General features: G+C 40.9%; 3 protein-coding genes across 3 annotated transcripts in view; 1 reads left to right on the top strand and 2 right to left on the bottom strand.

The window, feature by feature from the left end:
• Positions 1 to 7: 7 nt before the first annotated feature.
• LOC120722852 lies at positions 8 to 20,256 on the bottom strand. The gene is made up of 11 exons (XM_040013989.1): positions 20,147 to 20,256; positions 16,972 to 17,117; positions 14,587 to 14,770; positions 12,611 to 12,672; positions 9,916 to 10,329; positions 6,892 to 7,070; positions 6,124 to 6,225; positions 2,969 to 3,161; positions 1,633 to 1,811; positions 975 to 1,076; positions 8 to 164 (listed from the first exon to the last, which is right to left on the bottom strand). Exons 2-11 carry the CDS (start codon positions 17,081 to 17,083, stop codon positions 111 to 113), a joined length of 1,581 nt encoding a protein of 526 aa, XP_039869923.1. The 5' UTR covers positions 17,084 to 17,117; positions 20,147 to 20,256; the 3' UTR covers positions 8 to 110.
• Positions 1,730 to 9,918, bottom strand: rbp1.1 (retinol binding protein 1, cellular, tandem duplicate 1). Its single transcript, XM_040022037.1, has 5 exons — positions 7,272 to 9,918; positions 6,892 to 7,070; positions 6,124 to 6,225; positions 2,969 to 4,591; positions 1,730 to 1,811 (listed from the first exon to the last, which is right to left on the bottom strand). Exons 1-4 carry the CDS (start codon positions 7,342 to 7,344, stop codon positions 4,541 to 4,543), a joined length of 405 nt encoding a protein of 134 aa, XP_039877971.1. The 5' UTR covers positions 7,345 to 9,918; the 3' UTR covers positions 1,730 to 1,811; positions 2,969 to 4,540.
• A 2,082-nt stretch (positions 20,257 to 22,338) lies between the features above and the next one.
• The window catches only part of LOC120727645 (calsyntenin-2-like), a 157,176-nt gene continuing 152,372 nt past the window's right edge, over positions 22,339 to 27,142 (top strand). The window contains exon 1 of the mRNA XM_040022039.1: positions 22,339 to 22,539. Coding sequence (XP_039877973.1) covers positions 22,467 to 22,539 — 73 coding nt within the window. The 5' untranslated portion in view covers positions 22,339 to 22,466. The remainder of the gene's footprint in view (positions 22,540 to 27,142) is intronic.

Genomic DNA, 27,142 nt, shown 5'->3' on the forward strand with positions numbered 1-27,142 from the left:
TTGTTAGATAGATAAATACAATATGGTTCTCAAAGCATCTTTATTCATCAATTCATTCTGCTCATATATTTAACAAAACATGTCACGTTCATTTAGAAGCATTGACTTTATTATTCTTTTTTCTTGAACACCTGACGACAAACTACACTTTCACATGTCAGCTCCTGTGGAGGAAGAGAAATCTGTTAATGTTATTCAGCAGAGGGATCAAAAGAACATTAAGCAATGTTATAGCTGGCCATTTTATACTTAACAGTCACATCCTGATTATGCAACACCTCCCACTAATGCAGTGGTTCCCAAACGTTTTTTTGCTAGGGCCCTCTTTGTTTTACAAGCAAAATGGGTTTAAAAACATAAACAACTGTGGGATACTGTTTGTCCGTGATTTGAACAGGGGGAACAAATTGTGGCAGAATCAGCCTGATATTATTTGTATCCCGCTGTAACTTTACTGTATAAAGAGCTAACATCTCCAAAATGTCAGGAGTAGTTAGTCATTACAACAAGTGTTTGTGAACTAAAAATCAAGAATGTGGGATACTGTTTGTCCGTGATTTGAAGAGCCCAGCGCCTGCTCCCGACGAAGTGAAAACCAATTTTGCAGGGGAGACCTACCTTGGCACTTGTGCAGGTGAAGCCAAAGGGAGGATATGCTTCATCATATTTTCTAGTCTTTGGCTTAGAATGAAGTTGGTTTGGAAACATATATAACTATGCTTCATCTCCTGCTTTGCGTGTGAGTAGGCGCCCCGTGCTAGCAGTGTCCAAGCGTTTTTTTGGTTTTTTTTTCCCTTTTCATACCGCGCCCCCCCCTGCAATGGCTCTGCGCCCGACCTAGGGGGCAGGCCCCACACTTTGGGAAGCTCTGCACTAATGGGACACATTTCTTTATTATCATTCAGCACACGCTCAGTCTCAAATCTTTCAAAAAAAAAATAAAAATCTAAATATCAGAAGCACTGTTAGCCCACCAGGTAGAGTTTGTCTCCTTCAGTCCAGTGCTTCCAGCCACGGTTGGCCTTCTCGCCTTTCTGAGTGCACACAAGCTTGTCCCCATCCCACTTCACCAGACTCTGAAGACAAAAGTTAAACAGTTAAGCCAGTTTTTAGCTGGCGTAATGTCATTTTGTCTGAACATTGTGATAAGGAATTTCATGTTCAGATAAGCTTATATCACTGCTGCTCACATGCTCGGATTTATAACCCGAAGGCTAATGAACACTAACCAGCTTATCCTTGCTTTTATGCTAGTTTTTTAGCACTGACTTATCATAGGCCTATTTGCTCATTTTTTAAAACATTAAAGCATCAGCTAGTGCAGAGTATTAAACGAAATTTGACACTGATAAGCTTATAAATCAGTCTGAAATATACAGGACTGAATACTAATTACAGATATATGAAATGAATCACCAGTGTGTGTGAATGTGTGTGTGAATGGGTGGATGACAGGTTGTGTAAAGCGCTTTGGGGTCCTTAGGGACTAGAAAAGCGCTATACAAATACAGGCCATTTACCATTTACCATGAAAGATGGATTCATTTTTTTAAGAACCTTTTGTTTCAGGTACCCTGGACACATATGGGCAAGGACTGACTTATCACATCTGGACTCCAGTGGTTATCTTACCTTGACATTTCTGTTGTCTAGTCCCTTGGTGTACTCATCAAACTCCACCCCTACAGTGAAGGCCAGCTCATAATTCCTAAAGGTGCTCAGTGTTTTGAAGTCAAACTTGTCCCCATCTTGGAAAACCACTTTGGTCTGAGATAGGGAGATGGCAATTTTCCTTGTAGCAAAGTCAATATCTAGGAGCAGATTACAGAAGATTGTTCAGGCTGTATCTGAAGAGGAACAGATGATGAAGTGCGGATGAACTGTGGTAACTCCTTAGTTACATATTAGTAATATAGCTAGCTGTGATTTTATATGTTGCGGTGATGTGAAAAAGTATTTGCCCTCTTCCTGATTTCTTATTTTTTCCATATTTTTCACACTTGTTTCAGATCATAGACAAAGAAAACCTGAATAAATGCAAAATGCTGTTTCTGAATGATGAAGAAAGAGGATAAGGATCAAAGCTGGTCCTATGTTAAATTAAATTTTTTGGGAAGGTTTTAGTCTCGTTACATTTGGAATAAAACTAACACAGCATTGTATTGAAAGTACAACAAACCAACAGTTAAACATGGTGGCGGTAGTGTGATGGTCGGTGGCTGCTTTGCTGCTTCAGGACTTGGACGCTGATAAAAACCATGGTTTTAAATGATAAAACCATGAATTCTGCTCTCTACCAGAAACTCCTGAATATCTGACCATTAGTTTGTGTCCTGAAGCTCAAGAGCACTTGGGATATGCAGCAGGTAATGATCTGAAACATACTAGTAAGTCCACCTCTGAATGTCTCAAACAGGCCATTCATGCTTGAAAATCCTCCAGGGTAGCTGAATTTAAACAATTCTGCAAAGAAGAGCGGGCTAAAATTCCTCCACAGGGATGTGAAGAGTCTTTGCCAGCTATTGCATTAATTCTGTACTTGCTGCCAAGCGTGGCACAACCATTTATTAGACTTAAGGGGCAATTACTTTTTAACATGTTTGGATGACTGTTTTTCCCTTAATAGATAAGATCATTTTTTAAAAACTGGATTTCATTTTTACTCATGTTACCTTTGTCTAATATTAATTATTCATTGATGATCTGAAACATCTAAGTGTGACAACTAGGCAACAATTTAAGAAATCAGGAAGGGGAGCAAATACTTTTTCACAGCATAATATGTATGTATGATGTATAATCACACTCAGTTTTACTCAACAAGAATCTGTAGTAAGTAGCTCAAAATTAGACTGTTGTTCTGTTAAGAAAAAGATTAAAAGTATTAAAATCTTTTAATCTTTCTTTAATCATATAACTAAGACATTTTAGTCTAAAATTGAACATATCAGGATGTAAGTTTTCTTACTCAGTACTTTCAAGTAATCCTCAAATTTCTCACTGGATTCCAGTATCCATTTTCCACTAAAGTCTGCTGGCATGGCTGCAGCTGGTGAAGCTGACATGTGACTGAAGAGTGTAGGGAGTGGGGAAGAGGCAGGGTGTCCTAATGCTGTGTTGCTTTTATATGAGTGGGGGGCACGGGGGCAGAGTGCAACTGATAAGTGAGTTTATAGCTTAAAGAGGATTGGCAGTGGCAGTTATTTCTGAGGGGGAGGACGTGCTTTCTGCGGTCACTGATGGAGGTTACCACAGGCACATCTGTGGGCATCCACGTTAAAGTGTACCATCACCATCGCTCTCAATGCACATGTGTAGCCAGGAGAGGCTATTCTGTTTTCAGTGCTAACACTGTTTGGTCTGTTTCAATGGCAAACTCAACCAGAGCATTTGAACTTATGAACAGGTTTGAAGGTTAATAAAGTTCAACCCAACCTTTTTGTTTTCCAGAGATCCCCTCCAGAAGGTTTAATGCTACAGTATAATCACATTGAGGCACATATAACTGAAACGCAGACTTGAAAAGAGCCCACCTTCAGCAGATGACCAACAAATTTATTGAGAATAAACACGCTTCTCTGGTTTTGTGTCGACACCTCACTCCTTCATAAAAGAACTTTTTTTAAACCACCCAAAGCAAGAGGACATAAATCAATAACAGCTCCTCTGAGGAATGATAAGTCAACAGAGCTTGCAGGTATACGCTGGCGAGGTGCCTGTGTGTGAATGCACAACAAGCAGCAGGAAGGAGTCAAAAGAGCAGCGCGATCTGAAGCAGCAGCGAAGAATGAGCAAGTGAGTTGCACAGCACGTATAGATTATGCCCAATTGGTAATGACATGGCACAAAGCGAGGTGACAGATTAAGTGATTCAAAGCTAAATGTGACCTGAGCTGTTTGGTTCATTCGCAAGAGGAAGCAAAGAGATTTCTCTCGCATGGGAAGAGAGGTATTTTCATCTCAAAAGAGCTTCTGGTACACTGGATGGTTTAGAACGGCTTCATTTATTGATTGATTCAACTTTCACAGCCACAGTCTTAAAGGAACTGGGACAAATACATGTAACATTTTTATTCTGGAGACTGAGCATCTCAGCCAAGTTCTGCTCTTACCATCGTCCTTCAGCTGTAATCATTTACAAAACTAAGTCAATACATTTCTCTTCACTGCATCCACAACATTCCCAGCTGGCTCGCCCATCAGATCAGCTACAGCTATGGCACTTACGCATGCGTCCAGCACATCTAAACCTGCTAATCAAAGCACCCACCTTGAAACAAATACACAGTATTGGATTTTGTGGTGTTATATGTCAACTTGCCCATTTGTGCTACAAAGAAATTCCTTTGGCAAAATAAGGCAACAGTATGATGGAACAGAAACATGTGTTTGGTGAATTCACTACAGTAACATGAACACACGGACAGGCTGGAGGGATAAAAGGAAAGTCGGACTGTATGTTAGAGGAAGAGGTTGTTCCTGATGTGTCTCTCTGAGCCAGTTTTTGGTGCGGGCACCAGACTGTTCACTGAAAGCTGCTTTAAGTCTTCTTGAAGACCTGCTTGGAAACAATTCCTGCAGCTCTCAGCTCCTGGAGAGAAAAATACATGTTTGATATGTTTATTCAGACATGTGAGAGACTCAGAAAGTAATGCTGACCAATGAGAACCTCTAAGCAGTAGATGGACAAGGATTAGTGTCATCATTAACCAGAAGTAAGTGGTGTTTCTTTACTTTAATCATAAAAGGTGATACAAAAAATTACCAACTTGCAGTTAGTAAGGGGGAGGGGCTAAAAACATCAGAGCTATCACAAACACTGGCATTCAAGGTCACATTGAACCCTGTTAAAATAACATGCATGTCTCAGGACTGTGGGAAGACGCAGGTAAGAACCCAGGCAGGTACAGGGAGAATGTGAAAAAACTCCACATAGAAAGGTCCCTGCAGGCCGGTGGATTCAAACCCAGGACCATGAGGCATCACTGCTAACCACTGCACTACTACACGCCCCCCTAAAAAAATTAAAATTTAAAAGAAAAGAAAAAAAAACAAGGAAAAAAGATGTTCAAGCTTTAAAAGTAAAAGAAAAATAATACCCTGTAGTTTATTTCATTTTAAAAAGACCTATCAAGTTCTGCCAAGATAAGCACGTAAACATGAAATATGGCAGCACTGTGGACTATTGCAAGATATAAACGAGAAGAACAAAGCGGTCTCTTTAATCACGACAAGATTGTTGGTTTGTGTCCGTTCAACCTTGTAACACAGAGATCACTGATGTTGTTTTATTTTATTGATCGCTGATTATTTATTTTCCCAAAGACATGGGTGAATCTTATTGACCCACAAAAGAACACTGAATCCTTCAAATGACCTGAAAAAAGTCGCCCCTCTTTACACTGAATTAATACACATTTCCAGTTGCAGTTCATGTGTCAGCCACCAGGGGTCTCTGTTGCTCTACACTCAAACCGGCTCTGGGGAGCTCTCCACTGATACTGTAACTAATTTCAGGGAAGCTGATTGAAAACATCTGCTAGCATCACTTAAACCAAATAACTTGGCAGATTATTTTTTGTTTAGCTTTGATGGCCGTAATCATACACAGGAAAATCTGATAATGCTGTGCTAATGAAAACACTAATGGGCTACTTATTGCGTTAATGTATTTTCAGATGCAAATGTGCTTTAACAGATTTTATAAAAGCATTTATGATGCATTTGTTGGCTAACTCGAAGGCTCTGCTCCTAATGACTGACAGAGGTGCCAACTACAAGAGTAGAAGAATTTGGATGGCTTTTAATTTCACAGTATGCACTTTTTTTTTTTTTAATCATGCAGTTTGCATCTGGAGGGAACACTTGGGAATCAAATATGTGAGCAGAGCTATTTAATTAAGTGGAAATAATTATTTGGCTGTGAGTCAGTTGTGTAACTGTCAGAAATCCTCCATACAGACTGTAACGTTACTGCAGCTTGAGCTGGTAGTTAATTCATACTAGAGTCCCACATAAAAATCAATGCTCTTCACATACAGCGCTGAGAGGCATTCTGGATTTGGATTAAAGTGTCTAAATTGAATGCATTAATATTCATGGCAGGGACTGATGTTTTCTTACCAGATGAAGCTCATCTCCCTCCACCCAGTGGGTCCAGCCTCTCCCTTCGATCTCTCCCTTCTGCACACACACCAGCCTGTCCCCCTCCCAGGTGATGGTGGTCTGCAAAACATCACAAGACAGAGAGAGAGAGAGAGTGAAAAAAGCATGAGGTATCAGGGAAGGATCTCTTACTATTCTTAAAACAGAGCATATTGATTTTAGTATGCAGAATACAATAAGCTGAATGAGTGACCCAGTTCTCACCATTTTCCATAATTATTCAGATAGATCTTTACACACAAACATGTGAATTTCCCTCTTAGCGGCACTCCAAACAGCTTAAAGCTTAACTAAAATCAGCCTATAAGCATACAAAAAAAGGGCTTTCGATGGGGACCACAAATAATCTGTGATCCTATTCAGCAGTCAGTGACATAATCTGATTAAATATGAGTTCTATCCTCGACCAGTTCTTTCCATGCAGCTTTTGACATTGTTCCTTTTTACAACAATTTATAAGAGTTTGTAAAAAGTTGGAGGAAACTTTTATGAGTGGGTAGATTTTTTTTCTGCTATTGTATAAAACAACCAGTTCTTGCAACACCATGTGCTCATTATGCTGAAGGGTGGAAGTCGTTTACACGCCCACAGAATCTGCACTCCTGTGTGTCACTGCCCAAGATCCCAACACCTGGCAGCAGTGTGGTTCATCTGTGATGTTTAGCTAAAGTCTCAGCAGGTTCCTAACTACAGATGCATTTAAGTACAAAAAGTAAAAAATCTTACCATGCATTTCCTGTCGTCCACTCCAGACAGATCCTCCTCAAACTCTTGGCCCACGTAGAAATCCATGTTGTAGTTTTTGAAGGTGCTGAGAGTCTTGATGATTATGTGGTCGCCCTCGTGAACGATGTCCTTGTCAGGCTTCAGCAAGGTGGCAATTTTCCTGATGGCAATGTTTACATCTGGCCCGTGAGCAAGGTGACAGAAAATGAATTGAAAACAAAGAAGCAGTGAGGTTTTATGCATATATGGACACACAAAGAATTGCCTCAGATTGTGTAAAGATCGGGTTTATAATGTCATCATTGCTTTTTCGAGCTGTACATTTGTGATCTGTGCCTTCCTTCTCTGGGCTTGACTCCCTGCTGAACTAATAAACTCACCCAGAGCTTTCAGATACTCCTCGAAGTTATCATTGAAAATCATTTTCCAATATCCGGTCAGATTAGGGACCATGTTGGCTGTTCCTCTGCTGGTTTCTTCACTTCCAGAGAATGAGGAGGTCTGTTGTGGACATCTGCTGGGGATGGAGTGCAGAAAATACTCTCAAAAGCCCCAATTTGAACCAAACTCATTTTAATCCGATTACCCTGCTGGGTTTCACTTCTTTTTTTTTTTTAACGGAAAATGTTGCTGGCACCTCCCACTTCCCTCCCAATGCCAACACCACGTAATCTCTCAATCCTCACCACGCTTTTACTGTGCTGGGAACCAGCGGTATGCATGTAAACACTTGTGTGCCTTATGTTGGAGAATGCTTACGTGTTTAGGTGGGATTAGGATCAATACGCCTTCTCTATTAATTGACACAGGCCTGTTTATTTATGAAGCCACGTGTGTCAGGCCTGAAAGCTGATTCTTTTGTATAAAATGAGGCCTGCTTCAATGATGTTTGAATCATTTTTTTCTTTTTTTTTTTAAATTAAATATCGGAGCCATCGACAGTCAGACTAAATGGGTACAAAAGAAATCACTCAGAGAGCAAGTGAAAATGGCTGAATGGAGCATGCTAAGAGGATAATATTCACAGCACAAAAGCAGAATCACCTGAGCTTAAAATGATCCAACTCAAACAATTATCTGTGGTACAATATGTCTGTCACATCTTCTGTCTCGCCTAAATAACTCAATTAATTTGATAATCTCTCTTTTGGGCAGCGCGCTGCAGCCAACACACCGCCTAAATCCTTTGCTGACTGAAAGACAGGCAAAGACACACACCATCATCATAATCGCCACTATTTAGTATCAATGGAATAGCAGCGCTTTCAGCCATTGGTCTCAGTGAGAAAACACCTCCCGTAACCGAGCAACTGTCAGGATTACTTTAAATCCTTTGGTGGAAGAAACGCGGGCCTCACAGACACAGTGTGTGGATGACAATGGTGAAAATGAATAGAGCCAAGAAGGAATCGCTGTTGTTAGGAGAGGCAGCTGCTGGGTAGAAACACCCACAGTGACACTCACATAAGAAATACGAATGAAAGAAGAAGAGAAAAGATGCAGATTCAAGTCTACTTACCTAGAAGCCTAGCAACTAAGATGTACACTCACTGGCCACCTCCTTTTTGCCTTCAGAGTTGCCTTAATTCTTCATGGCACAGATTAAACAAGGTGCTGGACACCTCAGAGACTTTGTTTCATATTGACATGAAAGCATCACACAGCTTTGCTGGCTGCACATCAATAATGTCAATCTTCAGTTCCACCACATCTCAACGGTGCTCTATTGGATTGAGATCTGGTGACTGTGGAGGTTGTTTGAGCACAGTGAACTTATTTTCACGTTCAAGAAACCAGTCTGAAATGATTTGAGCTTTGTGACATGGTAGGTTATCCTGCTGGAAGCAGCCAGTAGAAAATAGGTGTACTGTGGTTATAAAGGGATGGACATGGGCAGCAGCAATATTCAGGTAGGCTGTTGCATTTAAATGATGCTCAGTTGGTACTGAGGGGCCTAAAGTGTGCCAAGAAAATATCGCTGGCACAATCACACCACCACCACCAGCCTGAACAGGATGCAAGGAGACTGGAAAAACTGGTGAGAAAAGCTGTCTGTGTAACTGGAGCCACTTGAGATGGTTGGAAAGATGCAAACTAAAGATCTTAGAAGCCATTCTCAACAACTCTGATCGCCCACTTTACAACATCTCTATGGAAAAAAAAGATTCCTCTCCCTTCAATGTAAAATAGATAAAAGTCATTCGCACCCACAGCCAACAGGCTTTTCAATTCTCATACAAATAGCAGACGAGCCAACGCAGACATGCGAATTTCCCTCTGGGATCAATGAAGTTGTTCTTACACGTCTTATTCTACATGCCTAAATGCATCATGTAGCTGTCGTGTAATCGGGTAATAAGATATTTACATTAATGAGCAGTTGAACAGCCGTGAATCAAAGTGTATTCTTGTGATATGTGAAGCACATCATACTTTATTCATGATTTCTTTTCTTTTGTGTCTGAACTTGCGTTTAAAAAAAAATATAAAAATTTTCATATAATTGAATTGTCTTGACTTTCTTTGTTGAAGTGAGTGTATCTGTCTCTATGTCAACAAATGTTTGTGAACTATATAAACATCTGGCACATAGATGGGAAATAAGACTTCAATATAAAAGTCTTTTTAAATGTTTTAAATAAATAAAAACCCCAGCAGTCATTTTACAGCCTTTTTTTGTCGCGTGTGTGTTTGTGGGACTTGGGCCGACGAAAGCATAGAAAAATAAAATAGTCATGAGGGAATACAAAAAATATTTATTTGAATTAATAGAACTGCCATCAAGTCCAATGAGTAAAAACACTGAATGGTGAAAAATCTCTAGGAAAAAATGTAGGATGAAGATGTGGCTCAGTATTTGCATCACTTCTGAAAACACCATGTCTGTGTTTGGATGCTTCTTACTAAAAAAAAAAGAAAAAAAGTTAAAGTGATGCCTGGAAAACACACTTAGGCCAACAGAGCTTCCATTCCCTGAAGACAAGCACTCATCTGTGAGTGCATTCACCCTTCGAGGGCTCCATCAGTCATCTAGACTCTTTACCGGCTCTTGTGCCTGCTTAACGAGCGGCCTCAGCACCGCGCTCTTATTTCTCATCTCGCTGTCTTCTGTGTAAAGGTTGTGCCGGTGAATATATTCTATCACAGAGTCTGGAAGCAAGTACTTCACACTCAGACCCCGTCTCAGTGCCCGGCGGACCTCCGTGGCGCTCGTCTCGTTCTTCACCCACTCCCTCACGTGGAAAATGTTGTGCCTGCGGTAGGACAGCAGGTCCGACTCGTGCACGGCCCGCTCGGGCTGCAGCTCCCCTCGACTGACGCAGACGAGGCCAAAATGCCCGACCAGCTCCTCGACGTGGTCGTCCCGCCACAAACCGGGGATCTTGAAGGTGTCTAGGAAATCTGCCCCACACAGAAGCTTCAGCTGGGGAGACAGATCTGAGTGGGGTGGCAGAATAAAACAGAGAAGATGACTATTTACACACTTTCTAACCAGTTTTTATGATAAAACAAAAACAACGATAAAACACGGTGTGACAAATATAACGAACTTAGTTTATTTTCCCTCCAGAGATGGCTTAAAATATGCAAGGGTCTATTTCAACCCCTCCAAATTCATTGTTTTTATATCCATCTACACAATTTTAATCATCTTCCAGCACTATTGGTAATATGTTGTCCTGCAGCTGGATATGCCAGTCCTCTTTCTGAGCAATCACAACAGCAAAGAGTGACACAATCCTCATGTGCTCCTCTTTTTGAATACAGGGACAGAGTTCAGTGGGTTCCTGCCAACTGCCTAGTCCACAACCAAGCTTAAAAAAAGAAAAAAAAAAAGTACTTTACTGAACTGCCTCCTCGAAGAGTCCACACACTAATAGGAAGCAAAATGTAAAAATTGAAGGCACCAGTGATGTGAATATCAAAGTAAAAGAAAGTGAACATTTTGTGCCTGGACAGGGCAAATAAAATGCACAACATGACTAAAACGGACTTGTTCCACAAATTACACAACTTAGATATTCATATCGCTCGAGGCTTAAGAAAATTATAACAAGACTAATTATTCTAGGAATTCAGCTTTCACATTAAAAACTTAGAAGGTTTGCATAACCCTGATAAACTGCAATAAAAAGGAGACTGAAGCAGCAGGCTTTTTTTCTATTAGATATCACGAGTTTCTGTGTTCATTTTTATTTTTTGTTTCTCACAAAATGTGTCATCTTTATATAATGCGGTGTGCAAAAGCAGTAAACCCCAGAAGGCATCCCTGTACATGCACCGTTATAAATCAAAGTTAATCCATGAAAATGGGCTAAGAATTCTAATTGACTAGCTTTCATTTATAAGATCTATCTATCTATCTATCTATCTATCTATCTATCTATCTCCATTTCTAGTAGCAAAGTCAGCATACTAACAGACTGACAATAAAAAAATTCAACATCTTCATGTTTAACAGAAGAACACAAAGCCCAGCTGATGCAGAGGGCTGGCATGAATGTTTCACTCTTCAAAAATACTACAAGTTTCACTTTGAGCTGACGGTGGAAGAGTCTACGAATCATTAATACTACAGCATCACTAGTGAAAACAGTAGTGGGAGAATGCAGCATGGCCAGATTTATTGCAGTTAGGTGCAATGAACTTGTGATCTTGGTTGCCCCGAAGACGAGGACCGGGTCTGCAACTACTCACAGTCTACTGCCATCTTTCAAAGCAACTTTGGTCCGTCAAGATGGCAATAAAACAGCAATAAGACTGCTATCCATTTGTAACTGGATGGGCCCAAGCTTCACAATTAGATGCAATCTATTTTGACAATTTGGCAGTTAACTGTGATAAATTGCCAAAAATCACCAATCTGCATACACAAAAAATCCAATTAAACACAAATTCATTTAGAAAAGTCTTGAATGAAGGAGCAATAGTAGCTTTCTCACATGCAAGGACTTAATCGATCTGAACCCCTCCCCAGTTGCTGCCCGATGGCAATTTAACTGCAAAATGACATAAGCGCTCAGCAAGCTTTTATATAGGAAAATAACCACAATACAACCATCTGGCAACCATCAAGTCGAGTCCCCTATTGCGAAGAGTGTTGCAGACAAGTCGTACTCATTGATGTAGACTAAATTACGTGGTAATATATGCAAATGCTTCACAGTCTGTCTGAGAGTGACAACACTTAGTCCAAATGGGACCTCACTGTCTGGAGAACAGGCTGCCTCCCACCAGGTGACCCATGCAAATGTATTGGAACTGAAAGTAGTCTACCAGAGGTTGAAGAGGTTGCATGCTCAACCTAAGGGAACACGTTATGTTGGTTTTATGGTCCCACAAATGTGTTAGTCCACACACAAGATTTCAGTCAGAAAGAGGGGGGAAGAGATCTGAGATGCGCTCCTGTGCAGTCCTCCAAGACCTCGACTGTGCACCTGCTCTTCTCTGCAGCTGGGTGACTGACCAACAACAGCACAAACAAGAGTCGTACCACATACTTGACTTGGGCAGCCATGCTGGCCCATAAAAACAGCTTTTTCTCATGCTATTTTCACTGTAGAGTGAGGAGCCATAAAGGGACAAGATTTCATTTTCTGCAGCTGTCTTTAAAATGTGCATGTTTTGTGATAATAAAAACATCATATAAATACCTCTAAAAATCCTGATAACACTCTGTAGTCAAGAGTTTCTAAGCTGAACAATAAGAGACTCTTACTCGAGTTGTTGTGCATTCCCACGCTCCGCTCATACTCCTTCAGAATACGCCCGTAATGATACCTGACAACCAAAGGAAAAAAAGAAAAGATACTGATACTTTGTTTTTTTAAACAGTTATGTGGTAATACATGCAGTTTTCTTTCATTTGTGTTTGTGAATCCAACCATTTCCTCTTTGTCCTCAGTTTTTCTGTTGTTTTATTCATGTGCAGTGCATCATTCCTGCTTTGTGCAGTAACTTACTGTTCATGCATGTGCTGAGGTAATCCACTGTTCAGTCTAAACATGTCAATAAAGCTTTACTGAAGTGATTAGAAAAAGGAAAAATAGCCACGACTTATAGAAAAGCCTTTAAAAGAGATGAAAACCTTCACTGTTTTCAAAGCTTCTTAAAGTTGTTCTGTATGTAAAAGTGTGTGCGTTGAATAATGTGTGACGTGGCCTGCTCACAGACTCATGACAACAGTCCACTTCATGGCTTGATCAGCAAACATGGCTTACAGCAAGAATGAGACACAACTGGGCGTGTGCGTATAAGTGTCAGTTGTGGTCAGAAGTTACTATCCACTCATTGTGGGCATGAATTTCGTGGTAATTTGGAGCTTTTAATAATTCCTCTGAACTGTTCTTTTACCAGGGTGGAACGATTGTACACCGTACATCTTTAATGACTTAAAAAACACAAGAACTGGGTCCACAACTCTGAATTTTCTCTAGTCTACAAAAAGTCTAAATTATACACACAGGCTCAAATATATACATACATTTAATAAAGGCTTTGCAGTGTCTATTGACTTGACAAGGGCTATTAACTTCTCGTCGGTCGTCACGATTGACTAAAACTGGTTTCTAGTTACAAACATAATGGGATTTATTTGAGCACTAATTTGATTAACCAATACTCAGAACAATTGGAAATTCCAATGAATTCAGTGAAGATTGATGAAAGAGATTTGTAGATTTACACAAGTTGAGAAGGTCTCTAGGAGTCATTTCTACATAAATGTAGATTCAAGAGCATCAGTTCAAACAACTGTACCCAAGTACAAGTTATTTAGGTGGAACAGCACTTTGCCAAGGTCTGGGAAAAGATCTGGACTGTCACCATCAGATAAGATGAAACTGGTTTGGATGACCAGCCTCAATCCTGGTCAAGAAGTTGCTCACACCTACGGTAGGCTAACGCCACCCCCCCTCCCCCATCCTAAATTGGATAAGCAGAAAAGAACAGATGGATGGATGGATGGTTCTCTTGGGTCAAATAAATATGAAAATTCTGTCCAGTTAACTTATGTGTTAGTGAGCGAGCAAATACTCAGTGGGGCCTCTTTCCTATCCTTTCGCTCAGTGCAGCACCTCTCTTCAAACATATTCATCGCTCAGGCAGCCTTTTGCCACTAAACCGTTCCCAGTTGGCCAATGAATTTAACAGCCCGTGGTCCTAATTTCACCCCATGAAAAAAAACAGACCTGATATGGATCCAGTCTAGTCTAGCAGCCCCCAAGAGACTAAAACCATAAATTAGGCAGGAAACCTGGTGGCACTCTTACATAAACAGCACAAGCTTGCATGATAAAGGGCTCACAGAGGGGCAGCAAAGGACAGTGGATCCCTGCGAACTCTGCTGGTAAGACTAGGATGATCTGATCTTCTTGCACATTAAAAAAAAAAAATCATACATATGACATGATATGAGACTCTCTAGCTATAGAATGCAGTTATTATGACAGGAGATATAATATTTGCCTGGAAATACACAACACAATGTTTCAACCAGTTCAATGTTTCTGATTAACCATCGAATTGCCAGGGACTTACTGACTGTGCATGTAATTGTCTGTGAGGTGTGTTCATAAAGGGTGACAGGAAAGAGAAAGAAAAATTGTTTCAACCATTCACTTTCTTGCACAATATCGCAAGAATTTTTTTTATTTTATTTTAAAACTAATCTCCGGCAGTAAAGATGGTTTATACCTCATAGTGACCACTGTCTCCGTCCAGTCTGGCTGCTGGCTCTCCCATTCATCAACTGTGACCCAGTTGGAGCTCTGAAGCGCCAGCTCTGCCATAGCAACACGATGCTTAGCCAGTACTAGGCCTTGCTTTCCATAGCTGTCACTCACTGGGGACACAATGCCACCCACCACTTGGTACTGGCCTGAGGGGAGAGAAGATTAACAGAGTTTAACTGGGTCACGACAGAGAAAAAGAAATGCAGCTGTCATGTATAACAGAGATAGTGGCGTTGATACAATTAATGGTTCATCAGATCTCACATTTGAGGACAAATAAGACAATTAATCTCTTTATAACGGAGTGAGAAAGGTGGGTGATCGTGACAAGGTGTCTCAAATCATACTGTGTCATCAATTTTAGAAAAAGGTGTGTTTATTTAGCTGACAAAGTTGGAAACCATCAGACACAGGAGGAAAAACATCTACTGTGATTTCTGAATGTCAACCTCAAGCTAGTCAGCTGATGCCTTATAGGTAAGGGGGTCGAAGGGAAAACTGTAAGAGCATTAATGTTCCTGCATGTTGAAATGCTGCACTGTGCTCAGAGCATCTTTACGATGTAAATGTCCTGAATTTATATAAGGAGGCTGTGTCTGCTGAAGCTGGGATTGTGTGGCAGAGCAGATCAGAACATAAAGCTTAGGGTGACTAAGCGTTTTCCACACAAGAGCCTCCAAATCACGGAGACGGCCATATATTAGCATTGTTTGTATGATTGTATGGGATTCTTCGTACTGGGGTCTTAAAAGATGCAGCAATTGATTCTTTTTTTTTTCGGCCACTAGGGGGCAAAAGACCTCCACTGCCTGCTGAAAAAAAAAAGAGCCTAATTTCGCTTGCGGCAGACACAGAGCACATTAGCATTCGTTTGGAGTTGTGTTTATGGCAACTTGACATAGGTATTCAGCTCTCTCTTCTCCAGCTAGTCTTAAAGTTTGCATGTCTGCTCTTTAGCGCTAGAAAGGTCGTAGGGAGTTTTATCAGGGATTGGTTGCCATCGCGGCAAGGAACAAGACAAATGATAGGGCGACACTCAATCAAACAGTAGATTTAAAGGCCACAAGTGATAAACAATGAGCTAGTCTAAAGAGCTCTGAAAAGTGGCATAGTTGGGTTGTAATACATCACATATATAGTACTGTGCAAAAGTCTTGAGCCACCCCTCATTCCTTTATATTTTGCTAGGAAATTGTTTCAGGGATTTATTGAAATACATAGAATATACATGGAAATGCAGCATATGAGGCACAAACAGTTGGTACAAGTCTGATGAGCTTCAGAGTCAATGTTTCGTATGAACACTTTTATTCTTCAACACAGCCTGAACTCTCTTAGGCAGGTTTCTTTGTAATTTCTTTAAGCAGTCTTCAGGAATAGTTCTCCAGGTTTCCCGAAGAACTATAAGCTATTCTTTGGATTCTGACTGACTTTTGCTCTGTTTTCTGTCAAGATGATCCCACACTGCTTCAGTAATGTTGAGGTCCGGGCTCTGGGGAGGCCAATCCATGACTGATAGTGTTCCAACGTGTTTCTCTATGCAGGTATGCTTTTACTGATTTGCCAGTGATTTTTGGGAAAAAGAAACGAAGCGGTCGCCAATTAGACGCTATCCAGATGTTTATAATTCCATCAATTTTTACTTTTTGACAGTCACCCTTCTGCTGAGACCATTTCTGATGGGACTTCATCATGAACAGTAGATGGATCAACTGAAGGGTCAGGTGCATCTCTCAGGTCCTGCTATACTTATTCCTTAAGGACACGATTTTCAGATACTGTTCATCTGCTGTAGTTTTTAGGCCTAACATGTGTGGGTCTGGGCTCCACTTGTCCAGTTTCCTCATATTTCCTCATATTTCTTAAGGACACCATACACACCATATGCCAACTTTACAGCTACTTGCTCTTTTGGGAACCACCTTGTTGCAAACATAGTATTTTAGGTCTGTCTAACAGTTACATTTGGCATTTTTTGTAGAATCAGTTAAGAAAATGAAAACAAATGATCTGTTTTGCAACAGGCTATTAACAACGTACCTAAAGGCACGTGAGTGGGTGGCTCTTGGGTGAAGAGGTTTAACAATCAAAAAACATTCCTCTGAAATTGGGCAGGTACAGGGACTGGACTGAGTGAGTGAAAAAGCAGTCAGTGTCCAAAGAAAAACTTTGAAAGTCCTTCAGAGAGGCTGGATAACTATTACTCATTGCTTGATTAGTTGTAACTACAAAGTCTATTAATCAGTGGGCTTTATGGAGGAGATCTTACAGAGGCTGGTTTTCTTTGAAGTCAAACGATACAGCGATACACAAATGATACGGGGACGTAGTGTTGTCTGTATCTGACCTGTGCTGTGCATGTGGTCTCTGGCCAGCTCGAACAGCCTCATGTGCTGGTTGGTGATTGGATTAAACGAGCCGCAGGCTAACAAGACTAGTGGGACACGGCGGGCGGCCATCTTGGTTTAACCTCTCACACCGCAGTCAAAGAACCTTAGAGGAAAGTGAAACAGAGTATTAGCCAGAGTCACGTGATGGGACAGAAGATGACGAGACTCAAGGAAGACAGCAATGAGAAACAGTCCTCTTCTGGAAACCTCTGCATGTAATATAAAAAGAGATTAACACCACACACACAGATGAGCACAGTCTAACCCCAGAGAAGAAAAAAATAAACTCAGGTTCCGATCTTCTAACAATTTGTCATTGGGACACCAAATCCACTTCCAGAAACACCGAAAAGAATAAAGGATGCGGTGTTTTTCTGAGGCTGAGCACTGGACGAAGTAAACAGCTACAGTGCAGTTTTGTTTTACTGTCCGTGTTTGTGTGTGTAAAGAGCCCAAAGGGAAATTAACACCAGCCACTGCTCAGCCAACTCACCACTCACTCTGCCAGGAATCCAGCCAACATTTATTTCACTTTAAATTAACTTTCTTGACCAAATTCAGTGAGTAGTTTATCTCAACATTTAGATCTAAAATGTTATTAGTTTGGGATTTCATTCTAATAGGCATCTGTGTGAAATTGCTCATAATTAGGAAATTAATTCTTAAGTAAAGGTCAAAAAATGGTTTTATGAGGTCATACTGAACTCAACCTTTGACAATGAAAAGAGTAATGACTCTATCCTTGATTGAGTGTTTGAAGCGCTTACATGAGTAGGATGAATGTACAAAGACAACAAAATGCCTCTGGCCACAGTTGTTGGCAGCATAGAAGCAAATAGCAATCCTTCTGGATTTTGGGCTTGCCTGATACCACAAAGGTATGCACCACTCTACTATCTGTGCCTACACAAAAACGCACCGTCAGTGATAACACTAAAATCCGTTTTTTGTTTTTTTTTGCTTACCCAATTCAGGGTTGGGTTGGAGCCTCGACAGGCTGCCAGTTTGTTTCAGGGATACGCTCACATTCACATCTACACCTAATTTAGAATCACAGATTTCCTGAGCCCAGAGATTTCAAACATAAGGCCCGGTGGCCAAAGCCTCCAGCAGCTGTTCACAGGACGGCTTGAAGATGTGAAGCAGAGTGTGGATTTTTTACTTTTAGTAAGCAAGTCAGTAAAATGTATTATCTGTATCATCTTTTGAGACAAAGATAAAAAAACAACAACATAAAAATACATAAAAATAAAAAAGCAAGTCTAAAAATATAAGTTTTTAGTAGTTTCTTGAAGGTGATCACTGAGTCCATAGATCAGGTCAGAGGGAAAGATTTCCATTGTCTAGGGGGCCACTGTAGCAAAATCTCCATCTCATTTAGTTTTCAGCCTTGTATGATGCACAACAAGTAGGCCCTAATCACATGACCTCAGGGACCCACTGGGGATGAATGGGTGTAAATGTTTACTGATGTGAGCTGGTGCTTGTCCAGGAAGAGCTCTAAAAGTCAGAACCAGAATCTTAAAATATACTCTGAATTTAATGGGGTACAGTACAGCTGTTCAGCAACAGTGTGACTTGAGTACAAGTGAACAATGAATTACAGTAATCCAAATAAATCCATGAATAACAATCTCCAGTTCAGTGCAAACCAGAAAAGGCCAAACAGCAGCAGAGTCTGGATGAATCCTCCTGAGGTAGTACGGTCTCAGGCGCTGCGTATCCAAGCAGGGACATAGAAGAAAAATTCCTCTCCATGGAAACTCGCTAAACACAGGTAACCAGAAATGCTCAACGTCACTTATCAGCCAGTCCCTCACTTCCAAGAAAAGTCTTAACTTCATCTGCTCTTCTCACTCTCCTCTTCTGTGGTCTGTGTGTACCCAGGAGGGCACCAATGAGGACGCCAAATGAGGCAGTAGGGGATACAAAATGCAAACACAGGAGGTTGAGGCACATCCTGTGTTTTATTTTTCCCACTATCTACTATACAAATGCCTGTTTTTAAAACAGTGTGTCGATGGTTTAAAAAAACAAACATTTTTTTTCTGTAAAATAATATAAACTTTATATTTTATAACTACAGTACAGCCTGTGCAATGAGCTCCGTAATCACTCATCTGCCTGCTTTCCTAGGTGCTCGGCTGCTCTTCTATTCTTTACATCACTTCCACGCGACCTACCTCCTCCCTATCCTCACCTCACCCAAGTCACTCAGACTCACTCAGACACTCAGCCAAGCCTTCATCCTCATCTTCACCACAACCACCATCTACACATCCGGTGTGTCCTATCCTAAATCGTGTCCTGCTAGGATTACTTTCTGCCATGCTGGGTCACCTGATTCTAATTGCAAATTAATGGCGAAACAAAATTATTTCTCTATTTCACTAAATCATGTTCAATTCTTCTAAATGTTCTCTCCTTACTGTGCTTATATTAAGACATGTCAGGGATTGTTTAGCTTGTTTAGATACGTTTAGTTAAACGTGCACCATATAAATTGATGTATTTAACTAGTAATTGTAATTTTGCGTATGAACAACAACAACAACCATGTTGAAAGAAAAAGAAGCTTTTGAAACACAACTTCCTCTTTGCAGAAAGCTTTTAGTTTGGATGTGGACACTTACTACACCCTGCCTCACTCTGACAGAGTAATCAGACTCTTCTAGGTCATCTGACAAATTCATTTTCACAGTTAGTACACTTGCACGCATTTCTACAATATCAACTTTAAATAAAGCTATGCAAGCAGGATCTCACAAGCTCACTCCAACCCTAAAGTGTGTTTTTCTGTGAATACTCTACAATTCACATCTACTGGCAAGGCAAAATACGCCCTTTTTTTAAATCTAAGTTTCTAATGATGTTTTTAAGGCAGAATAACGTATGTGTCATAGATTGTAACATAATGAAGTTAATGAAGTAAGTTAAAACGCCATCAACATTTGAGGAAGCTGTGACAGTCCACCTTGACATTGAGCAGGCAGCTAACAGTCGCTAGCTTAGCGGACTAATAAACCAGGCGTAACGCGATTAATCAGTTAAAACAGAATAACAGCACAGTCAAGCAGGCGTGATACAATCCACACAGTGATTAAAGACAGTAGCGATAGTTCGTTTCATTACCTTCTTTTCACATTGTTGACATTTGGCGAGTGTGTCACACTGATACCACTCCCCCCTTCCCGTGTTTGGAGAGGTGCTTGTTTGAAGGTTCCGCAGATAAAACCTGGCTGAAGTGCGACCCCTGGTGGATGAAGGTTACAGCGACGGAGCTCTCCGTGGTACTGAAGTACGTGCAAGTTGTTACCAAGTCTTTGTAATTAAACGTAATAACGGTACCTTTTCATTTATTAGATGCACATTAAAGAGCAGTGTTACTTTTTTTGCGCTCAGTGCTGCTGCATCTGTGGGCAATGACGGCATCTTCCCAGAACACCTTACAATTAGAAGCTGACCTTTACAGCAGTGCAGCATCAAACACCTATGAGCTCCAGGTAACCTTTCATTCTATTGTTGTAAACTGCTTGTCAGATGAAAGGGGAGAGCACTGTACAACACTAACTGACTGTCTGTAGAGCAACCTGCAACTGATTACAAAAATGGCCACAAATCCCTTTTCCAATAACTCTGCTTTGCAGCGGAGGTACGAGAATAACTTTAAAAGAATGTAAGCTTTCAAAGAAGTGACATGGCATTTAGCGAGCCATTGTTATATATCACTATAAAAATAGAGCAAGCCCTTTCCTGTGGGGACAACTGCACCAGTTTCATATAGGGAGCAGTGTGTGTCAGTTAAAACCAACAATGGAGGCTTTCAGATGTGTTCGTGTTCACACAAATGGATGGAAGTTATCACTGATCTTATATTTATTGCTGTTTGAGGTAAAAATTAAGTTATCGCAGTGAGAATCCAGTCCCCTAATGAATGAAACAACTGTTTTCTTTCAGTTACATGAATCATCTAGCAGTGATAAACTGTTGATAAACTATTGAACAGTTTATCACTGCTAGATTATGCCATGACTGCTCATAAACAGGAAAAAAGGAAATTAATCCAACCTACTTTGTGTGAAACATTAAGATTAAAACGAGTATTTGTCAATAACACAAGAAGCAGTCTTTTAGTGATGCCACAGTGATTTTCTCCCTTTCCCTATACTAAATAATTGCTGACCTGATGGCTTCACAGCAATTAGAAAGACAGCCTGCACACCATCTTTCCCCTTGTCACTGCTCCGCTGTGACTTAGCTCCCATTAGCCATGGAAACAGCCAGTCAGGAGCATGTGTGTGTAAGTAATTGCATGTGCATGTAAATGTGGCCCTTCTTGGACTTGTATGTGTGTGTTTTCTGTCTTTGTTATCCTCTTAACTCTCCTGAGGTCTGCCCTTCTCTCTCTTGCTCCCTCTAATCCCCAGAACACACACCCACACCCAGCAGAAGAGGAAGCAGGAATATGTGTGTGTGTGTGTGGGGGGGGGTAATTGAAGAACATGTGGTCCTCGCAGAAAACCAGTGATTCTGCCACGGGGTGGAAAGTGAAAGACTCAAATCTGTGAGGGGGAGTATAGCTGTGCTCTTCAGAGGCTCTTGTTAGGAGGATACAGCTGGAAAAACATCTCACTGTGGCAGCTGGTTCATTCGATTATAGCTCTAAGAAAATACACTTTACTTCTTAATTAACATACATTTCCCAGATGTAGCATATCTAAGATAACTGAGATGATTAAGGGAGGGTAACTGCTAATGACCTCACTCAAAGATGCTCGTGGTTGCTCACTAATCTAAACACTTAAATGGTCAGCAGCAAGGTGTGGCAACTGACACTCCAGTGAGCCTGGAAACATGATGTTACATTTACATTGCATTAGTCACTGGCAGATTGCTCCAGGGGTTTCATTATCAATCCTCACCCCGTCTTGACACTAAAATACTAACACATTGACACTCTTCTCAGACAGATCCTCCCTGCATCCCTCCCTTCACATCTCCTGCTCCTTCTCTCTGAGAAACATTTTGTTTTGTCAAGTTTGTCAAATAAAAGCCAAACTGGGGTTTTTTTTTTCAACATAAAAGCGTGCAATTTTTCAAAATTTTCGCAAATCTATTTTTAGATCCGTGCAATAAAGGAAATGTTGTCTAAAAAAGATTTTCTACTCCATGTAATTACAATGCTGTTGTAGTATTTGAAATGCTTCAACCTTTACAGTCGGTTGCTTTATTTTATTTTGAAAAGCAACTCCCGGAAGTGTTGGCGCGTTGACGCTATTTAAACGCCAGCCTCTCTCTCCCTCTTTGCTTACATTAACACCGACTGTCTCTCGACCTGTCGACTATCTGTCGCGCGGCCGGCCAGCTGAGAACATCCACGCGCTCGGGAGGTGAGCGAGGATATTTGGAAGAGGACAGGACGCAGAGACATCTCCTTCACGGCTCGACAAACATGCACACACTCGGGGTCCCATTTCTGCTGTTTTGGCTTACCTGGGGCCACTCCTGCGCGCTCGGTGGAAAAGGTAGGAACAAAAAGGAAAAAAAAAATTAGAAAGCGTGAAAAAAAACAACAACTTGGTTTCGAAAATCTTTGCCCTCTTTTTTGCCTTTGAGTTGCACAAGTTTGCAATGCGAGCGACAGCCGTCCGTCCAAGAACTTCGCAGTCAGGTTTAGCTGTCTTGAAGTTGAGCTGCATTTAAATGATTTTTTTCTTATGAATTATTGGCCAGTGGTTAGCTGAGGTTTCCTGTCTTGGCTGTCAGTTACTGTGGCAGGTGTTCAGTTAATTGGAAGTTACCAGCGTTGAGTAATTTAAAAGAGAAATGTGTTTACATGAAACCACAACGTTAGCATCAGGGGGTCACATATGATAATTTTAATTTATGGCTAATGGATTTGCCTAATCGTTTGCTTTTATAACTCTTCAAATGTGTGTTTTTGTACAAACAAAGCCTTAACATTCATTCAATTTTTCATTCTAAAAGAACATTTAATCTAAAAAATGTTTATTATTGTGTTGTATCAGACATGACTTCAGTTACATTTTACAGGTGTTTGCATGCTGTTGAACTGGTCTTCACATAACCTCCTCTGTTCTCAACAACTGTACTTGGCCTGGATGCCTTTGAAATGCAGGACAAACATGACATTTATGGCAGTTATGTTTTTGGTCATGATTGGTTGGTTGGCCAGTGATCTGAAGATGATTTCTGTCTACAATTATCGATCAGTGCTCAGGGAGGGCAGCCATGGTTGGGATGCTGTATTCCATCACGTCTTCACCCTGTGATACTCACATCTTTCTCCATCTCTCTTTCTCCGGCTCTCTCCCTCTCCCTCTCTCTCTCTCTCTCACACACACACACACAGCTCTGGCTGTTGTTGCCTATGAAGGGCAGCATTGGTTTACAGTTGTATTAATTGGGTCTCTGGAGTGAGAGTGCTGGGCTGACTGGCTGTCTGCGCTCAACCAAACATTATCATTATTTTTCTTGTTTATAAAAGACCTCCATATGGCCTGGAGCCAGAAGGAACGCTAACTAGGTTTAGATTAAGTTGAGAGAATTGACTGTTTTCTGTAGAGACTTCAAAGACTCATTAAGTTTTCAAAGGTGAGTATAAAATGTGTGAACTCGGCTTTGATTGCTACGTATATAGTAAATCCGTCAGTCAGTGGTGACTATGCAGTGCATGCTTGGGTCGTAGCTCTCTTTTCTTTTTTTCATGCTTTAACACCATAATTTCACAAATGCATGTGAGGAAAAAAAGTAAAAGGTTTGAAAGGAGTTGTTGTCACACAATCTTGAACCTTTGGGAAGTGAAGTGTCAGCGGTTCATATCACTTTATTGCACACTTCTGCCAACAAATCTTCAATGCAAAGTAGACAATGGAACAGACACTCGTGCGAGCAAGAATCTATAATCAGTAAATTTTATCTTAGGGAATGTCCATACAAATACATTTTAATATCAACCCGTGTAGCTTTTGCTACATTATATGGAGAAAAGCTCTTAGTCTTTGAATTCAGGTGTTTTCAGTCCCTTTGCTGCAGGTGTGGAAAATCACATACATCAAATTTCTCATCAAATTGTGAAAGAATGGGTTGTCCTAAAGAGCTCATTAAGTTTGATAAGAGCCCAATGTTAAAACAAGTTAGTTTGTGATATCTCTTCCCTCTAGATATTCCACAAGCAGCTGTTAGTGGTATTATTGCAAAGTTTAGGAACCACAGAAACTCAACAGCAACTCAGCAATGAAATGGCAAACAATGGAAAGTTACAGTGCAAGATCATCAAGTGCTAAGGAGCAGAATCTGTAAAAGTCTCCAACGCTCTGCTGACTCAATAACTACAGAGTTACAAACCTCCTCTGGCATTAATATCAGCACAAAAACTGTGTGCCGAGAGCTTCGCGGCGTGGGTTTCCATGGCCGGGCAGCTCCTGGAGGGGCAACGTGTAGGTGGCCCAGTGTTTTTGTGTACATAGTGTAAGTTTATACCTGGTAGAAGTTTTGAAAATGCTTATGACACAACACAAAGAAAACACTCCCGGATTTGGTTTTAGCCTGGATTTGCAGAAACTAAGAGGTTTTGAAAGATGAAGCAAATATCTGTATTTTTTTCTTTTTGTCTGGGTATTTTTTCCACATTGCCCTGTTTTTTCTGGCAGTGGATAATATTCCCCATACAGCTTCAATATGTCATGATATTTTCTTTCAAAGCACTGAAAATCTGTCCTCTACGTATACTTTCAGTAACAGTTCCAGCTCATCATCTGACTTTGGTCCCAGCAAAGAAACCATGATGTACATAAAAGAACATGCATTTATATTTAAAAAAAAAAAGCTATTCAAGTGTAGAACCAGAAAGTAATATATCATCCTTTGGCTAGCTAATATAGGTATAGCATACCTCAGTTTTATTGTGCACTGCTCTATACCGCTCTTTGGCTGACTCATCTGTATCATTAGACCTTCTAGCAAAATATTCCCATTTTTCTCTTTTAAGAGTCCCACATTCCCACCGGGGCTTGGCATTTTTCTCAGTTCAGTTTCTTGCCTGCTCCAGTCGCTGTTATCATAAGTTATAGCGGCACATGTTTGGTATTAGAATATGAATCTTTGACAATCACAGTAATATTGCCCGACCTCAATGCAGTGCACAGTGACTGAAGGCCAAATATCGTCTACTAAACATTTAATGCAACAGCTGAAATGCCTTTAAAAATGGTCTCTAAATGTCAATGCGATGTCCTAACACGTGACAAGGCGTTGTATTGTGAAGTACCGTTTTGAAAAAGAATAGATCAGGGCCTGAGAGTGCTGGTTGGATGTTTGCTTGTTGTTTAAACAGACAAAGAGCGATTTTTCTTTTGCATTCTTGTGCGTCTGTGCAGCTTCTTTGTATTTACAAGCTTTACAAGCTCAGCAGAACACATTATATACATGAAACAAAGGCTTTCAGCTGAATACCTTTACATAAGAAGTCGGGGAGAATAGACCAGAGCAGACGAGCGCCAAGAGAATCTGAAGGGTGCTGGGAGAGAGAGAGAGGGAGAGAACGGCAGGAAGAAATTGAAAACAAGACCAGATTTATGGGTGTCTTTTCAACAGAGCCATCCAGCTGCATTATCCCCGCCAGAACATAAATCGTGAAAGCGATGTGGAACGCAGAAGCATAACTCAGGTTTTCCTCTTCTGTGCAACGACTGGTGAAACAATGACTAGCGGGAAGTGCTCTGCCCATCCTGTCGCTCTTTTCCTCTTTACTGTCATTCATGCCCATTCTATTCCCTTTAATTCCCCCTGTTTCTTCCCGGTTGTGTTTTCTCTGCCAGCCTCTCTCTTTCTTCCTTTGACTCTGTATCACTCTTCGCTGTTCTGCTCCGCTGAGCTGATGCGATTCAGAGGGCAAATGTCACAGAGAGAGAGAAGTGTTTCGTCATTCTCCTTCTCGCTTCTTTTTTCCATGCTTGAGCAGCCTTCGTTATGATTTCCAGAGGTAGCGCTGCTCCCTCGCTCTTTCTCTCTCTCTTTCATAGCCAGGATTCAATTCCAAAGGTTTATGGGCTCAAGTGAGATGTATAAATGAAGAGGCAGTCTTCTTTCTGTCTTACTTTGCCTTTTCTCATTTGGCGTGTGTCGCATTCTCACTCTATCCCGGCTACCTCTATTACTGGCCACCTCCTCGGTCCCATTTATATTTGCTCTCTTTCCTGTAGCTTGCACAGATTTGACTTCTGCTCTTTTATTTTCCCCTCAACTTTTCACCTCTCTGCTTTGCAATCATGTTTTCTAAATGAGAAGGTACAATATGTTTGCTGTGCGCAGTAACGGTTAGGTATTGACTTAAAAATGTCCTGAGCACCAACGTGTGAAGGAATGCTCGGTCCGACTCCTGCAGAGAGTATATGCAAATGAGGGTAGATATGCAAATAATGTCCTAATTTGGGTGTTAATTACTCAGCACAGCTAATTATAATATGTCTGATGAGGCGTAAGGTGGAGGAGAGGAGGGAAATGGAGGGGCTGCCATTGGATGATGTATGCACGGCGATAACAGTGTGTGTTTGCGGTGTGTTTGTCCGGGTGTGAGGGGAGAGAAGTGCTGGTGTTTAGCACTGTGTGTATGCCAGTATTACACCAGCTGGTCCAATGGCCCCGGTGGGGCTTTCTGGTCAACACGGCTCAATATGTGGAGGATAAACATTGCATGCAATGCTGACTTCTGAAAGACAACCTCCTGCACTCTTCCCCTGTTATTTCACTAATGAAGTGACACACACATTCACACACCTAGACACTCCTGTACTTTAAAAAGTACAGGAAGTAAACACTTTATTTTTTTATTTGCACACAGTAATTAGCAGCCACTGAGCTGGTGCTACAGAGGAGACTCAGAGTGAAAGATGAAAGAGGAACAATAATGTGCAGATGGATTTTCTACTGTAACAATAATTCATTTTTATTTTTCTTTCATTATCCTCTCAGCGTATGTTAGAAATAAGAAATATATGAGGCTTTATGACACATATAATCAACTTGGACCTCACATTTCACAAGATTGGCTTCATTTGTTTGTTGGCCTCAGTAAAGGCACCAGTTTGAGTAATTTGGACTTAATTA

This window comes from Simochromis diagramma, unplaced genomic scaffold (assembly GCF_900408965.1).
Source record: "Simochromis diagramma unplaced genomic scaffold, fSimDia1.1 OVJJ01000205.1, whole genome shotgun sequence".
Lineage (NCBI taxonomy): Eukaryota > Metazoa > Chordata > Actinopteri > Cichliformes > Cichlidae > Simochromis > Simochromis diagramma.

What these genes read in the sequence shown, in the direction of transcription:
- rbp1.1 (XM_040022037.1), bottom strand. Translation starts at nt 7,344, where the DNA reads ATGGTCCCTAATCTGACCGGATATTGGAAAATGATTTTCAATGATAAC. An exon ending in GGAGTATCTGAAAGCTCTGG is followed by an intron (nt 7,071 to 7,271) that starts GTGAGTTTATTA and finishes CTCACGGGCCAG; the next exon opens with ATGTAAACATTGCCATCAGG. An exon ending in TGGACGACAGGAAATGCATG is followed by an intron (nt 6,226 to 6,891) that starts GTAAGATTTTTT and finishes GATGTTTTGCAG; the next exon opens with ACCACCATCACCTGGGAGGG.
- LOC120722852 (XM_040013989.1), bottom strand. Translation starts at nt 17,083, where the DNA reads ATGGCCGCCCGCCGTGTCCCACTAGTCTTGTTAGCCTGCGGCTCGTTT. An exon ending in GAGACAGTGGTCACTATGAG is followed by an intron (nt 12,673 to 14,586) that starts GTATAAACCATC and finishes TTTGGTTGTCAG; the next exon opens with GTATCATTACGGGCGTATTC. An exon ending in TAGACAACAGAAATGTCAAG is followed by an intron (nt 1,077 to 1,632) that starts GTAAGATAACCA and finishes TTTTGTCTTCAG; the next exon opens with AGTCTGGTGAAGTGGGATGG.